Genomic DNA, 14,963 nt, shown 5'->3' on the forward strand with positions numbered 1-14,963 from the left:
ACATTAAAATCTTGGTAATTTGAAATGTTCTATGGGGATACATTGCTAAAACAGCTTTTTCCATTAAATTTAAACTAAAAGGGCATAAAATTTGAAAAAGCCCTATTCAGAAGTTGGGTGGGTTGGGGGTGCAGTATATATAGAGTGACTGCTATGTATTTTAACTGCAAATTTTTTACACCACTTGAATAGTTGGTGAAGGAAAATTCTAATGAAGCTACAGTAGTATCATTGTACATAGGCTTATTTCAGAACAGCTCTTAATAGTTCAGATTCTTCCTTCTTGACTTTGTGTTGAGTTGGCCAAAAAGTCTGTTTAGTTTTTTCCTGCAAAATAAAAAATACATTTTTCATTTTCATCAGTAACTTTATTGATTTGGATATTTTGAACATGTTGGCTATCTCCCAATATTGGCGTCCCTTGGGTAGAGGCCTGGGTGCTGCTAAACATCTTCCAGTGTGTAAGAGGAAGCAAAGAATTATTTGACCAAAATGTTAATAGTACCAAGAAAGTTTGCAAACCACTTTTGACATGTTCGATCAGTCACAGTACCTTATCCATACTGCACAAATCTTTTTTTTTTTTTTGCATTTTAGTTGCATTTTTACCTTTCTTGAAATAATAAAGCATAAGATGTTGTGTTTTTTTCCACCTTCAATATTAACATAGCTGCACAAAAATTCACCAATTTTGATGGTTTTTTAAAAAATGCACACTGATATGACAGCTATCACAATACAATGTAACAAAATTGTTTTGAATGAAGTTAAAGACAATTAAGCAATTTTAGAGCCATTGTACAGAAAAAAACAAACTTTTGGGCCAACTCAGTACTCTCACCTATCACTTTAAGTGTTATAATAAAACCTCTGTGCATTTTTCTGTATTGACCTGCTAATATGCATAACAAACACATCTTTTAGTTGTTTTTTTTTACAGTAAGAATTTATTAAGAAAATTAAGGTGAAAAAGAAAGGAATTTTAGAGGTAGGGAAAAGATTAATGTCAGGCATTTGAACTATAGGAAACTGGTAAACACGTTATTATACTTTTTTAACACATTAGTACTCGAGAAAATTTTCTTGATATATAAATAAGATAGGTCTGAACTTTGAAAAAGTGAATAGAAATACAATCTATTTCTTCACTGATCATTGATAGGAATGAGGGTGTGGGATCCCAGGGAAGCCTGCCGAGTGGGGTGCTGGAACCATCTCATGCAGGCCTGGCGATCCCATGACCCTCGGACTGCCCAGGGACCATTTACACAGTGGCATTAGGATGGGGTGACGTTCCAAGCTATTGGCTACACTGGAAGAAACAACTTTTACGGGTTGAAATGCTACCTTATGAAGTAGAAGGAGAATGAGATAAGGGATCCCCTTGAGGATTTTCTACAGTGGGGGAAAAAAAATAAAAGAAATGGTGTTGATAGATAAGTGTATATCTACATACAAAAGAATGAAAGTGGACCCTTATATTACATCATACACAAAAATCAACACAAAATGCCAAAATGTGTTAAACATTTAAATGTGGAACTTGAAACTATAAAGCCCCTAGAGGAAAACATGGGGGAAACCTTCTTGGCATTGGTCTTGAGGATGGTTTCTTGGATTTGACCCCACCAGCACTGGCAACAAAAGCAAAATAAACTAGTGAGACTACATCAGACTAAAAGCTTCTCCACAGAAAAGACTCATGGACGTGGACAACAGTGTGGTGATTCCGGGGAGAAGGGGGCTATAAAGGGGCTAAATGGGAATGGAAAAAAAAATACAATAAAAATTTTTTAAAGAATTTTCCCCACAACAAAGTAAACAATCAACAAAATGAAAAGGTGTCCTACAGAATGGGAGAGAATATTTTTAAATGATGTAAAAATGATGTAAATCATTCAGTTTGTGACATGTATCTGATAAGGGGGAGAAGGGGAGACATTGATCAAAAGGGACAAATTTTCAGATATAAAGTGAATGAGTTCTGGGGACCTAACCTACAGCATGGTGACTATAGTTAACATCACTATATTGCCAAGAGAGTAGGTCTCAAATTCTAACCCCTCCCCCACACACACAAAAGATGACTGTTAGGTGATGGATACTTTAATTACCTTGATTGTGGTAATCATTTCACAATATTCATTTATACATTTATCAAAACATACACCTTAAAATACAATTTTTATTTATTAATTGTATGTCAGAGATGAAAGATAACAAAAATAAAGTGACAAGAGGGGAAAATCATATCCCCTCTTTTGGGGGAGATGATTTCACATTATATAAATAATTCCATCATTGTTATAGGCAGGTTTATGGTGAACCAATTTGAAAATAAAAATGTGGTTCTTAAATGTTATCATAACCTCAAGATGGATTATTTCATCAATATCTAATGAAAAATATTTGACTTTTGTTGTGAGGGAGACTTAATATATTGGAAATGAAGCTTTAGAAAAATACTTTAAGCTTCAATTCAAAGTGTCTTGAGATTTTTTCACCATTGGTTTTTCTTATATTAAATAGTTTTAACTTTTTTTACTGATAAAAGGAAATGATGTAAATCATTCAGTTTTGACATAGATATATTGTTACTGTGATTTTGAGTTTAGCAAACATAATACATGTTAACAGTATACACAGACATTAAAGTTGATTTTGTGGAAAATAAAGACTGCCTTTCTATTGGGATATTTAAAATTTAGTCAGTGACACAAAATACATATACCTGAGATCAATAAACAATAAAAGCAGTATGTGACCAGGTATTGGAAGTTCTATAGGAATTTAAGATAGTAAAAGTAATTGTACAGTGTGTTTACTTAGTATAATGGAAGAAGTGGATATTTAAGATAGGCATGTTAAACTTACAGAATTTGATGTGGTAGAAAGGCATAAAGTACAATGATAGACTTGTCTTTCCATCTTTATTTTCTGCTCTTCTCCTTATCTGCCCTGTTGAACTACTTGTAGTTTCTCAAATGTTCTATGCTCTATGATAATTCTGTAACTTTGTAGTGCCTTTTGTTCGATTGTTTTTGAAATTCCCTTACTTGTTTGTCAGCCTGGCAATTTCCTCTTTCAAGACTCAATTGAAATATCCTCTCCGCTGTGAAGTCTTCCCTGAATTTCCTAGGTAGAGTTAGGTGCTTCCTTTTCTTCTGTAGAGTGTGTGTTCTCTATCTATCTATCTATCTAACTCTCTCTATAGTCATAGTCATTATTACATTGCCATTTATTATCTGTCTCAGCTACATACCTGGGAGCTTTGTGAACATGAGGATTATATTATATTTATCTCCAGATCATAGTGCCTCATGTAGTGGTTTTCACATTGGGCCATTCAGTGAATGTTCACTTAACAAAAGAATGGATAAGTTGGATAAAGAATTTAGCTGGGAGTATATTCATAAGTACTGGGGAAGTCTGTCCAGAAGGATTGTTGATGGTAAGAATACTTAAATGTGCAGGAATACAGAGTTTGCAGTTTATCAGTATTTGGAGATATGTTTGGATGGGTAAAGTATGGCTAGTTGACAGTGGAAGTTTTGTTAAATAATGGAGTTATAATTAAAATTTCTGAAAGTGGTTTTTAAAAGCCCCTCTTTTTTCAACATACTATGCTTTTTATTTTGTAGCGCTTCTACTTCTCATTCAGAGAATTCAGTGCATTCAAAATCAGCTTCTGTCGTGTCATCGGATTCCATTTCGACTTCTGCAGACAACTTTTCTCCTGATTTGAGGGTATGTTACTATTTGTAAGTTCTGATGAAGTGCTTTCTGTTAGCTGTTTGTGGCCAACGCTATCAATATAATCTTTAACTGAGTAAGCAGGTAATGTTGATGAAATATATTCTCAAAGACCACTCAGTTTTTATAAAATATCCCAGAACAGGCCAGCAAATTTGGAAGTCTTATTTATTTGTAAAAGAAAATGTGTAATTCATTGCTAAGTTTGATAACTTTTAAGTTCTCTGCCAAAAGATTAGTAATGAATTTCATTGTAATGTAAAAGATTTTCATGACTTCCGACTCCAACCAAGATGGAGGCATAGATAGACACACTGTACCTCCTTGCATAACCAAAATAAAGACAGCAACAATTTAGAAACAAGATAACAACCAGAGCTGACAGAAAATTGAACTGTATGGAAGTTGGACAACCAAGGAGTTAAAATAGACACATTCATCCAGATGGGTAGGAAGGGTGGAGTCAGTCAGCTGGGAGGAAAGGGTTCACCACACAAAAAGTGGTGGCACCGGGCATGCAAGGCACCCTGGACACGCAAGACCACAGCATGGGGACCCTGGGCACACAGGCGGCAGCTGGCAGACCCCGGGCCCCTGGTGGTAATGGGCAGACCCAGTGAGGCGGCAGTTGTGAAGCGAGGCACTGCGTGCAAGGCAGATGGCTGACCGGTGGTCCCAGGGTCCCAGTGCCAGGAAATAGAGCCTCAGGGCACTGATTGAAAACACCTGTTGGGGTTGAGGCACAGGGAGAGACTCCCAGCCTCACAGCAGAGTTCATTGGAGAGACCCATGGAGTCATAGAATGTGCACAAGCCCACCCACACGGGAATTAGCACCAGAAAGGCCGTTTGCTTGGGGGAAGTGGCAGAAGGGACTGAAATCCGACAGAGAGCAGAGCAAGCACCATTGTTTCATCTCAGACCCTGCCCCCCACATACAGCGTCACAACCCAGCAACTGGGTTGCCCCGCCCTGGTGAACACCTAAGGCTCTGCCCCTCATACATAACAGGTGTGACAAGACAAAAAAAATGGCCCAAATGGAAGAACAGATCAAAGCCCCACAGCAAATACAACTAAGCGACCAAGAGATAGCCAACCTATCAGATGCACAGTTCAAAGCTCTGGTGATCAGGATGCTCACAGAATTGGTTGAATTTGGTCGCAAATCACATGAAAAAATGAAGGCTACGCTAAGTGAAATGAAGAAAAATGCACAGAGAACCAATAGTGATGGGAAAAAAACTGGGACTCAAATTAATGGAGTGGACCAGAGGGAAGAAAGAAACAACCAAACAGAAAAGATTGAAGAAATAAGAATTCAAAAAAATGAGAAGAGGCTTAGGAACCTCCAGGACATCTTGAAATGTTCCAATATCTGAATTATAGGGGTACCAGAAGGAGAAGAGGAAGAGCAATCAGTGGAAAAGTTATTTGAACAAATAATAAAGGAGAACTTCCCCAATCTGGCAAAGGAAATAGACTTCCAGGAAGTCCAGGAAGCTAGGAGAATCCCAAAGAAGTTGGACCCAAGGAGGAACACTCCAAGGCACATCATAATGACACTAGCCAAGGTAAAAATGAAGGAGAGAATCCTAGAAGCAGCAAGAGAGAAGGAGACAGTAACTTACAAAGGCGTTCCATCAGACTGACAGCTGATTTCTCAAAAGAGACTTTGCAGGGAAGAAGGGGCTGGCAAGAAGTATTCCAAGTCATCAAAGGCAAGGACCTATATCCCAAGATTGCTCTATCCAGCAAAGCTTTCATTTAGAATGGAAGGGCAGATTAAAGTGCTTCTCAGATGAGGTCAAGTTAAAGGAGTTCATCATCACCAAGCCCTTATTTTATGAAATGTTAAAGGGACTTATCTAAGAAAAAGAAGATAAAAAACATGTACAGTAAAATAACAGCAAACTCACAATTATTAACAACCCCACCTAAAACAAAAACAAAAACAAACTAAACAAAACACTAGGACAGGAACAGAACTACAAAAATGGAGATCACATGGAGGGTTAGCAACAGGGGAGTGGGAGGAAGAGAGAGAGGGAAAAGGTACAGAGAATAAGTAGCATAGATGCTAGGTAGAAAATAGGGGGGAGGGTAAGAATAGTATGGGAAATGTAGAAGCTAAAGAACTTATGACACATGGACATGACTAAGGGGGGGATGTGGGTGGAAGAGGGTGTGCAGGGTGGAGGGAAATGAAGGGGGGGAAATGGGACAACTGTAATAGCATAATCAATAAAATATATTAAAATTTTCATGACTACTCCCATGATGATGGCCAGTAATAGCTAACATTTAGTGAATACTTTCTATGTGCCAAGCATTTTTCTAAAGACTGTAATGAAATATCTCTTATAATACCTCTACCAATTCTGTGAGATAGAGACTATTATCATCACTATTCTACACGTGATAATAACTAAGATTAGTAACATGTCTAAGGTCTCAGCTACTAAATTCATTGCCAGTATTCTAGCTCATGCATTTCAGTTCTGGAGCTAAGTCACTTAAATACTGCCCTGTAGTTGCTACACATCTCATTATAGTAAGTATTTTTCTATTTATTAAAGGCCTTGATGCTATGAAATTAACCACATCAGCAATGTCCTGTAGCACTTTGTATGTTTTTAGATTCATCTTCTTTTCTACAACTGCTTGCCTATGAATGATGGACAAAATGAATTTCATGTGCAATGCTAACCCTTAAAGCATACCTCAGAGTCACTTTATTCTGATTTAGTGACTGCTCTGTCAGTGTTACACTTTCATAATTTTAACTAAAACATTATTTTCATTTATGAAGTCATTTGGTCTTGAGCATATATGGAGAATATCTCTTTCATGTATTCAATATTTCATTTTCAAAACATAATCCAACAAGTCCATGTAAGCAGACAGGTAAACATCTATAAAGGCTTCTACAAATTTGTCATACTTTTTGTTAAGTGTCATAAAATACTAGATTGGGTATAATATGACTTTAAACATCACTAAAAATGATAAAGATTTATATTTATAATCTGGATATATATTGTGATAATATGAAGGCCTCAGAATATCATTAGCTATTATCTTGAAGCATACATTTAGGTTGGGGTACATTGTTAATAATAGTGGTTATAAATTCATCATCTCTTCTTAGTTTTTTACTAGTTAAAAATACATATTTTATATATGTATCTAACTTTTGTTTATTCATTACATATAAAAATCCACTAAGGGCCTATTGGCCTCTTGATAATTTTGAAACTTTTTGGTCTACTTTTTGTTAGATCATATTAGTTAAAAACTTCTTTTGTTTTTAAAGATTTATTTATTTATTTATTTTAGACAGGGAAAGGAGGGAGAAAGAGGGAGGGAGAGAAGCATCAACGTGCGGTTGCTGGGGGTCATGGCCTACAACCCAGGCATGTACCCTGACTGGGAATCGAACCTGCGACACTTTGGTTCGCAGCCTGCGCTCACTCCACTGAGCTACACCAGCCAGCGTGAAACACTTCTTTGTTTTTAACCTCATATTTTGACTGATAAAGAATTCATACTAGGAGTAGAGGAAATATCACTTTTGCTCTGTACATTATTAATACTGTGTTCTACCTGAAATATTTTAAACCATTTATGTATGTTTGCGAGGGTGAGTTTAAGTGAACTACTCCATTGGGCTGGCATGTGCATTGCAGTGCATAGCAGGGTGCTGGAAGGAGGCCTCTGCTGTCAGCTCCTCTGCACACAGACCCCTTCATCTCCTCAGGACACCACACGTACTGTAAATAAGGGCGGCTGGGTTACACTGGACCAATCTGAGAGTCGTAATGTTAACCTTTATATTAAATATTACAATTTACTTCTTATTTCTATTACACATTTTTTTAAGATTTTATTTATTTATTTTTAGAGAGGGAAGGGAGGGAGGAAGAGAGAGAGAGAGAAACATCAATGTGCGGTTGCTGGGGGCTGTGGCCTGCATCCCAGACATGTGCCCTGACTGGCAATTGAACCTGCTACGCTTTGATTCACAGCCCACGCTCAATCCACTGAGCTACCCATTAGATAATTTTTTAAATTTCAGTTTTAGATTTACAGAAAACTTGTGGAGATAGTACAGAGCTCTCATGGAGTTGACATCCAGTTTCCCCTGTTGTTAATATCACATTTGTATAGTCCATTTGTCAAATTAATGAACCACTCTTGGTACCTTTTAATTAACTGAAGTCCGTGCTTTATTCAGATATCTTTAGTTTTTAACCCAAGTCCTTATTGTTCCAGGGTTCCATCCAGGATACCACATTGCATTCAGTAGTCATGTAGGCGCCTCTTGGCTGTGACAGGTTTTCAGACTTGGTTTTTGATGACCCTGGCAGTTTTGAACAGCACTGGTCAGGTATTTTGTAGGATGTCTGATCTTGTACCCATTCGTAGACTGGGGTGGTGGAAGAGTACAGAAGTAAAGAGCCATTGTTATCACAACATATTAAGAGTATATATTATTGACACGATTTACATTGTTGATTTTAAGTTTAACCACTTGGTTGAGGTTATATTAGGTTTTTTGTGGGGGGTTTTTTTTGCAGTAAATGCTCATTTTTCCCTCCTCCTTATATTGTACTCTTTGGCAGGAACAGGCTGTGCACACACAGCTCATACTTGAAAAGTATGGAGTTTCTCTCTACCTTGTTAAAAGTGCAGCATCTACATGCATTTTTAAAATTCTTCTGCATGGGAGATTGGTCTCTTCTCCCTCATTTATTGATTTATGCAATCATTTATATCAGTACAGAGTCATGGATATTTATTTTATATTTTGGATTACAATCCAAAGTGTGAAGTTTTAAAGTCACATCTTGTGTCCCTTTGAACACATTGTGGTGTTTTTGTTTGGCTTTCTGTGTGTGTGCAGTTTTGGGTGGTGGTGTTTTTTTTCTGAACCCTTCTTTACTTTTTGGCATTACAAGATGCTCCAAACTCATGTTGATATTTTCCCTCCTCACTTCTAGAACCATCATCTGTTTCTCAAGGAGCCAAAATGTTTTTAATTGGAGAATGATAATAAGAAACCAAGATCTGGATACTAGCTGTGCTCCATTTAATTTTCCTTTTGAAGCAAAAGATTATGTGCATGTATCCTGCTTGGAGATAGTACGGGTAGAGTGATCATATATGCAAGTTTGTCCAGAGCAGACTTATTTTGTGCCTGTTGTCCCTTCAGATTTAACATTAGACACAAGAATGTCCTAAACTATTGACTCTCTTACTACAGTGGTACCAAGGGAATCTGTTCAATTGATGCATCTGCTCCATGACTGCAGGAATTATTCTCATTAATGCCATATGAATTCTGCATCTTTCACAACCTTGTGGGGCCCTCAGAACATTTTATTAGCTGAATGAAGAGACAGTTGTTAAATATTAAATTAAGATTTAACATTTTTAAAAAATTTTTTAAATATTTTATTTATTTATTTTTAGAGAGGGAAGGGATGGAGAAAGAGAGAGAGAAACATCAATGTGTGGTTGCTGGGGGTCATGGCCTGCAACCCAATCGAACCTGCAACACTTTGGTTCACAGCCTGCGCTCAATCCACTCAGCTACACCAGCCAGGAAGATTTGGCATTTTTAAATGTTAAAGTCTTTAAGGAGAAAATGGTTTTGGTCAACAAAGGTTAAGTGTACTTTGCATTGTAGAGTGCCTAAAGTGACAAAAGAAAAAAAGAAAACTAGCCCTGACTGGTGTGACTAAGTGAGTGTGTTGGGTGTCATCCCTCAAAGTGAAAAGTCACAGGTTTGATTCCCGGTCAGGGCACATGCCAGGTTGTGGGCCATTTCTCCATTGGGTGTGTGCAAGTGGCAACAGTAGATGTTTATTTTGTGCATCAATGTTTCTCTCCCTTTCTTTCTCCATCCTTTCTCCTCTCTCTAAAAATAAATAAATAAAATCTTAAAAAGAATACTAATATGATTAGTCTGCTTGTTACCTGTTTTGTTTTGTTTTTAAAAGTCATCTTTGATTGTTAGGTATATCTTTGCTTGAATCATAGTCTTTCTGTCAGTTGTGGGAGGGAGATGAATGGCTAACATTATGTTAAATGTTAGTATCATTTAAAAAATGCAGCCTATTTCAAATATATGTTTCAGGTGGGGTAGGAGGAAGGATGTGCTTCTAATAATTGAAAAAAATCTAGCCTGCTATTATAATAAAAATGTATACATAACTCATTTAACTTTCACAATAATCCTGTGGGACAGACATTATTACCCCATTTGACTGATGTTCAGGAGAGGTGGAATAAGTCAAGTGCTTATGGGCACACAGTTAGCTGTTGACCTTATTTGGTCTGAGGTTAGTCATATTCCTATACAGCACATTACCCAGAGAGACTATCCTTCATGATTGTGCTATTTTTTTCAAATGTGAAGTGAGAATTTCTTAGTTAAAAAGAATATCTGTTACATATTTTTTGAGGTAGAAATGGCAGCTTTCAATATTAATACATGAGAATTGTTTTTCTAAATCAGAAAATGAGGGTGTTTTAGTAAAATCCAACCTGTCCCCTCCCCAATTTGTTAATGATATTTTGCTTTTAGTATGTATACCTTTACTGGCCATAAAATGGTAGTGTTCTAGTTAATTGTGGGTAGAACTAACCACAGACAGCTGTGTGTTGCTTTTTGACTGACCACACTTTGGCTCAATGTATGAGATGAGGGGTTTGGTACAGTGCTTTTGAAAATCATCATTCAAAGATCTTTAGGCTTTGAGTTCTCCTGATAGCCTCAACATATATCCCTGACTTAATACTCAACATTTTATAAGTAACTTCGGTAACAACAGAAAACACAATACATTGAAAAGGTTAATTTAATTTTATTAAAAATGTTAAATCACATTGTGTAAGTTTTTTGCTTCAGGTACTGTTCAGTGACACTTTCCTGAAAGGATAGTGTTTTAGTAGATTAACAGCCAAATGTGAAAAGTTCTGTTAAGGATTTCTTATGCAATCAAGATTTGTTGCCTGTGTATCAGTAAAGCAGAATGGAAAATCGCCTGGAGTATGGAACTATTCTAGATATCTTGTATTTCTTCAGTGGAATTCTATTTGTATTATTATTTTCACCTTGTTAGCCTTATGTGTTGTGGAAAAGCCACATATTAATATAATCCAGTAGATGTATTTCTGAAAAGTTGAGCACAAATACAGGCTTGGTAAATTGTTTCCTCAGTGACATAATTACAGAGTGGTTTTCTTTGCTTCATTTACTCTTCACTTGGCAGGGAAACCTGTTTAATTTCATTTTTAAAAAATGCTTTCATATAGAGTTTTTAATGCAAATTATTTTTTCTAATTTCCAGCTTTTAAAATTAGGCTTTCTTTATTTTTTAAGATTCTATTTTGTTGATTATACTGTTACAGTTGTCTTGATTTTTCCCCCTTAATCCTGCTGCACCCAGCACCCCCCAGCTCCCTCAGGCAATCCCCACACCATTGTTTCTGTCCCTGGATCATCCATATAACTTCTTTGGCTTCTCTATTTCCTATATTGTACTTTACACCCCTGTGGCTATTCTGTAACTACCTATTTGTGCTTCTTAATCCCCTCACATCTTCACCCATTCTCCCATGCCCTCCTCCCATCTGGCACCCATCAAAATGCTCTTCGTATCCATAATTCTTTCTCTCTGTTTCTTGGTTGCTTAGTTTTTATTTTTAGATTCAATTATTGATAGATATGTATTGTCATTTTATTGTTCATACTTTTGATCTTCTTTTTCTTAAATAAGTCCCTTTAACATTTCATGTAATAATGGTTTGGTGATAATGAACTCCTTTAGTTTTTTCTTGTCTGGGAAGCTTTTTATCTGCCCTTCCTTTCTAAATGATATATTTTCTGAGTAGAGCAATCTTGGCTGGATGTCCCTGCTTTTCATGACTTGGAATATTTCTTGCCAATCCTTTCTAGCCTGCAAAGTCTATTTTTAGAAATCGGCTGACAGTCTTATGGGAACTCCCCTTTAGGTAACTAACTGCTTTTCTTTTGCTGCTTTTAAGATTCTCTCTTTACCATTAACCTTTGGCATTTTAATTGATGTGTCTTAGAGTGGGCCTCTTTGCATCGATCTTGTTTGAGATTTTCTGTGCTTCCTGGACTTGCTTGTCTATTTCCTTCACCAAATTCGGGAAGTGTTCTTTCATTATTTTTTCAAGTAGATTTCCAATTTCTTCTTTCTTTTCTCCTTCTGGCACCACTGTTGTGCAAATGTTGGAACACTTGAAGTAATCCCAGAAGCTGCTTACACTATCCTTATATCTTTGGATTCTTTTTTCTTCTTGTTCTGTATTGTTGTTTTATGCTTCTTTATGTTCCAGATCATTGATTTGATTCTTGACAGCACTCGAGAATCAAATGTGGTTTCTCGGTAAATTGTTCTTTATTTCAATTAGTGTATCCTTTGTTTCTGACTGGATCTTTTTTATGCTGTTATTTTCCTGACTAAGTTTCTTTAGCATCTTTATAACCAGTGTTTTGAGCTCTACATCTGATAGATTGATTGTCTCCATTTTGTTTAGTTCTTTTTTTAGAGTTTTGATCTATTCCTTCATTTGAGCCATGTTTCTTTTTTTTCTCATTTTGGCTGCCTCTCTGTGTTTGTTTCTATTAAATCTTAGGTAGAGCTGCTATGACTCCCTGTCTTGGTAGTGTGGTCTACTATAGTAGGTGTCTGGTAGGGCCAGTAGTACATCCTCCCCTATCACCCAAGCTGGATACTTGAGGTTTGCCCTTCATGTAGGCTGAGTATACCCTCCTGTTCTGGTTGAGCCTTAGTTGCTATTGGCAGATCAATGGAAGGGAATGACCCAGGCCAGCCAGCTTCAAGGACTGGCTGTGACCACTGACCACCAACCTCCTTACTTTGTGGAGGATCAGCTATGCAGGGTCAGGGTGGTGGTGCTCTGACATGGTCTGTAGCTGTTCACTGAGTGTGCAGGCTCTAGGGTTTCCAGGTGGTTCAGGCCAGTGTCAGTCCCTACCTGTTTTCTGTCTGGGGCCACCCTGCATGAGCAATAAAGCAGTCTGAGATGGCTGCTGCTTGTGCTAGGCTTAGAAATTCCCAGGTGAAGCCAAAACATGGACCTAGGCTGGCTGCTGCTAGTACCAGGCCTGGGGCCACTTAGCAGGGGATACAGAAGCAGGGGTCTCACTGAGGCCATCTGTTTCTTGTCTGATAAAGATTTAGGAAGTTATGAAATATGAGCCAAGTCTAGCCATTCATAGGGAAAAGTCATAGTTAACAGTTTGGGTGGGTCCATAAGTTGGGTGGGGCACAGTCTCAGAGGATCTCCAGGATGAGGCAAACAGTGTAGCCAGGTTGATAGAGTCTCAGATATGGCACCTGTCTGCAGGCTCTGTGGCTATGTGGGGGTAGGACTCAGAAAAGGGATAATGGACTCTGTTTGCCTTTCCGTTTGGGAGAAAGCTGTCCCCCAGCTGTTGCCTGGATGCCAGACACTTCAGTTCCTCCCTGTATGCCACTGGTAACTTTCAAGCTGCTATGCCAGGGCTGAAGCTCAAGGGAGTAAATCTGAGTAAGTCCGTGTGTGGGTTCTTTAAGGGGAACTGCTTGGGACTCCAACAGTTTCTTCCCACACTGTGTTTTGCAGCCTGAAGTTACGGGGACTTATCTTTTTGATGCCTGAACCCTGAGCTAGGGGGTATGGTGTGGGGCTGGGACTTCTCACTCTCAAGATATCCCTTCAAAATTTTTATCCACCACACGTGGGTGTGGGACCAGCCTATTCAGCATCTCCACTCCTGCAAGAAGTCTGCCTGGATGTGGTTCCTTTAATTCCTCAGTTGTCAGATTTCTATTCAACTCAATTTCTGATGGTTCTGAGTGATGATTGTTCTATATTTTAGTTGTAATTTTGAGGTGGTTGTGTGAAAAGGTGAGCCATGTTTACCTATGCTGCTCTCTTGACCTGAAGCCAAAATTAGGCTTTCTTTAATAGAAATATATTTTTTAAAGTTTGATATTTAGGTGTAATTAAGAACCTAGGGAACTTGTGTCTGATTGGTTTATTTGGTGACTGAAGAATAAATCCCATGAAATGTAGGATTTTAAAGTTCAGGCACATAGCTCTATTTGTTTTTAAATTTTCTTAGCATTGGTCTTTAATTAAAATATGTCCCTTAAATGGTAGTGATTAAAAGAGAAGTCAAAAGTTGAGCTATGCAGTATTTCTTGTAATTTGTGATGCCTATACTTATACCAATGTTTGTCTACAATTCAGAATCAAATATTAAAGTGGAATCTGAGAATATATGTTATTTATGTATATATAAATGTATATAATATAGGAGATTAAAATTAGAGTGTTTTGAGTTTTATTTTTAACTGTCTGCCCTTATCTTAAAATATTTAATGTCTTAAATCCACAAATGTGATTATCCCTTCAAAATTTGTGTTAGTTACTCATACTTTCTTTATGGAACAAATGTCAGATATCATTGGATTATGTCTTATCTCAAGTATGTCCCTGAATGTATTGTCATCATGTTCTCAGATATGCACATCTAGTCAGAATGAGTTAAGGCTCACGGAGCAATGTTTGATTATGTGTGGTATCAATTACACATAATCATTTTATTTTTTTATTTTTTTATTTTAATTGTTGTTCAAGTACAGTTTTCTGCCTTTTATTCTCATCCCAGCCCATCCCCCCAGCCCTCTGTTTCTACCCCCTCTTGTTATTGTCCATGTATCCTTTATAATTGTTCCTACAAACCCTTCCTTTTTTCCCCTGAAATTCCCTCCCCTCTCCCCTTTGGTCACTGTCAGCTTGTTCTCTATTTCAGTGTCTTTGGTTATATTTTGCTTGTTTGTTTGTTTTGTTGATTAGGTTCCTGTTAAAGGTGAGATCATATGGTATTTGCCATTCACTGTCTGGCTTATTTCCCTTAGCATAATGCTTTCCAGTTCCATCCATGCTGTTGCAAAGGGTAGGAGCTCCTTTCTTTCTGCTGCATAGAATTCCATTGTGTAAATGTACCATAGTTTTTTGATCCAGTCATTTACTGTGGGGCACCTAGGTTGCTTCCAGCACTTGGCTATTGTAAATTGTGCTCCTGTGAACATTGAGGTGCATAGGTTCTTTTGGATTGATGCTTCAGAGTTTTTAGGATATAATCCTAGCAGTGGAATTGCTG

General features: G+C 37.4%; 1 protein-coding gene across 2 annotated transcripts in view; it reads left to right on the forward strand.

The window, feature by feature from the left end:
* The window catches only part of MTMR2 (myotubularin related protein 2), a 115,270-nt gene that overhangs the window by 38,511 nt on the left and 61,796 nt on the right, over positions 1-14,963 (forward strand). For both annotated transcript variants that reach the window (XM_045818176.1, XM_045818175.1), the window contains one exon: positions 3,642-3,747. Coding sequence is in view for 1 of the 2 variants with exons in the window: in XM_045818175.1 (XP_045674131.1) it covers positions 3,642-3,747 (106 nt within the window). In the remaining variant the exon portion in view is untranslated. The remainder of the gene's footprint in view (positions 1-3,641; positions 3,748-14,963) is intronic.

The sequence above is a fragment of the Phyllostomus hastatus genome, unplaced genomic scaffold, assembly GCF_019186645.2.
Source record: "Phyllostomus hastatus isolate PE091 unplaced genomic scaffold, TTU_PhHast_1.1 phas_scaffold_317, whole genome shotgun sequence".
Taxonomy (NCBI): Eukaryota; Metazoa; Chordata; class Mammalia; order Chiroptera; family Phyllostomidae; genus Phyllostomus; species Phyllostomus hastatus.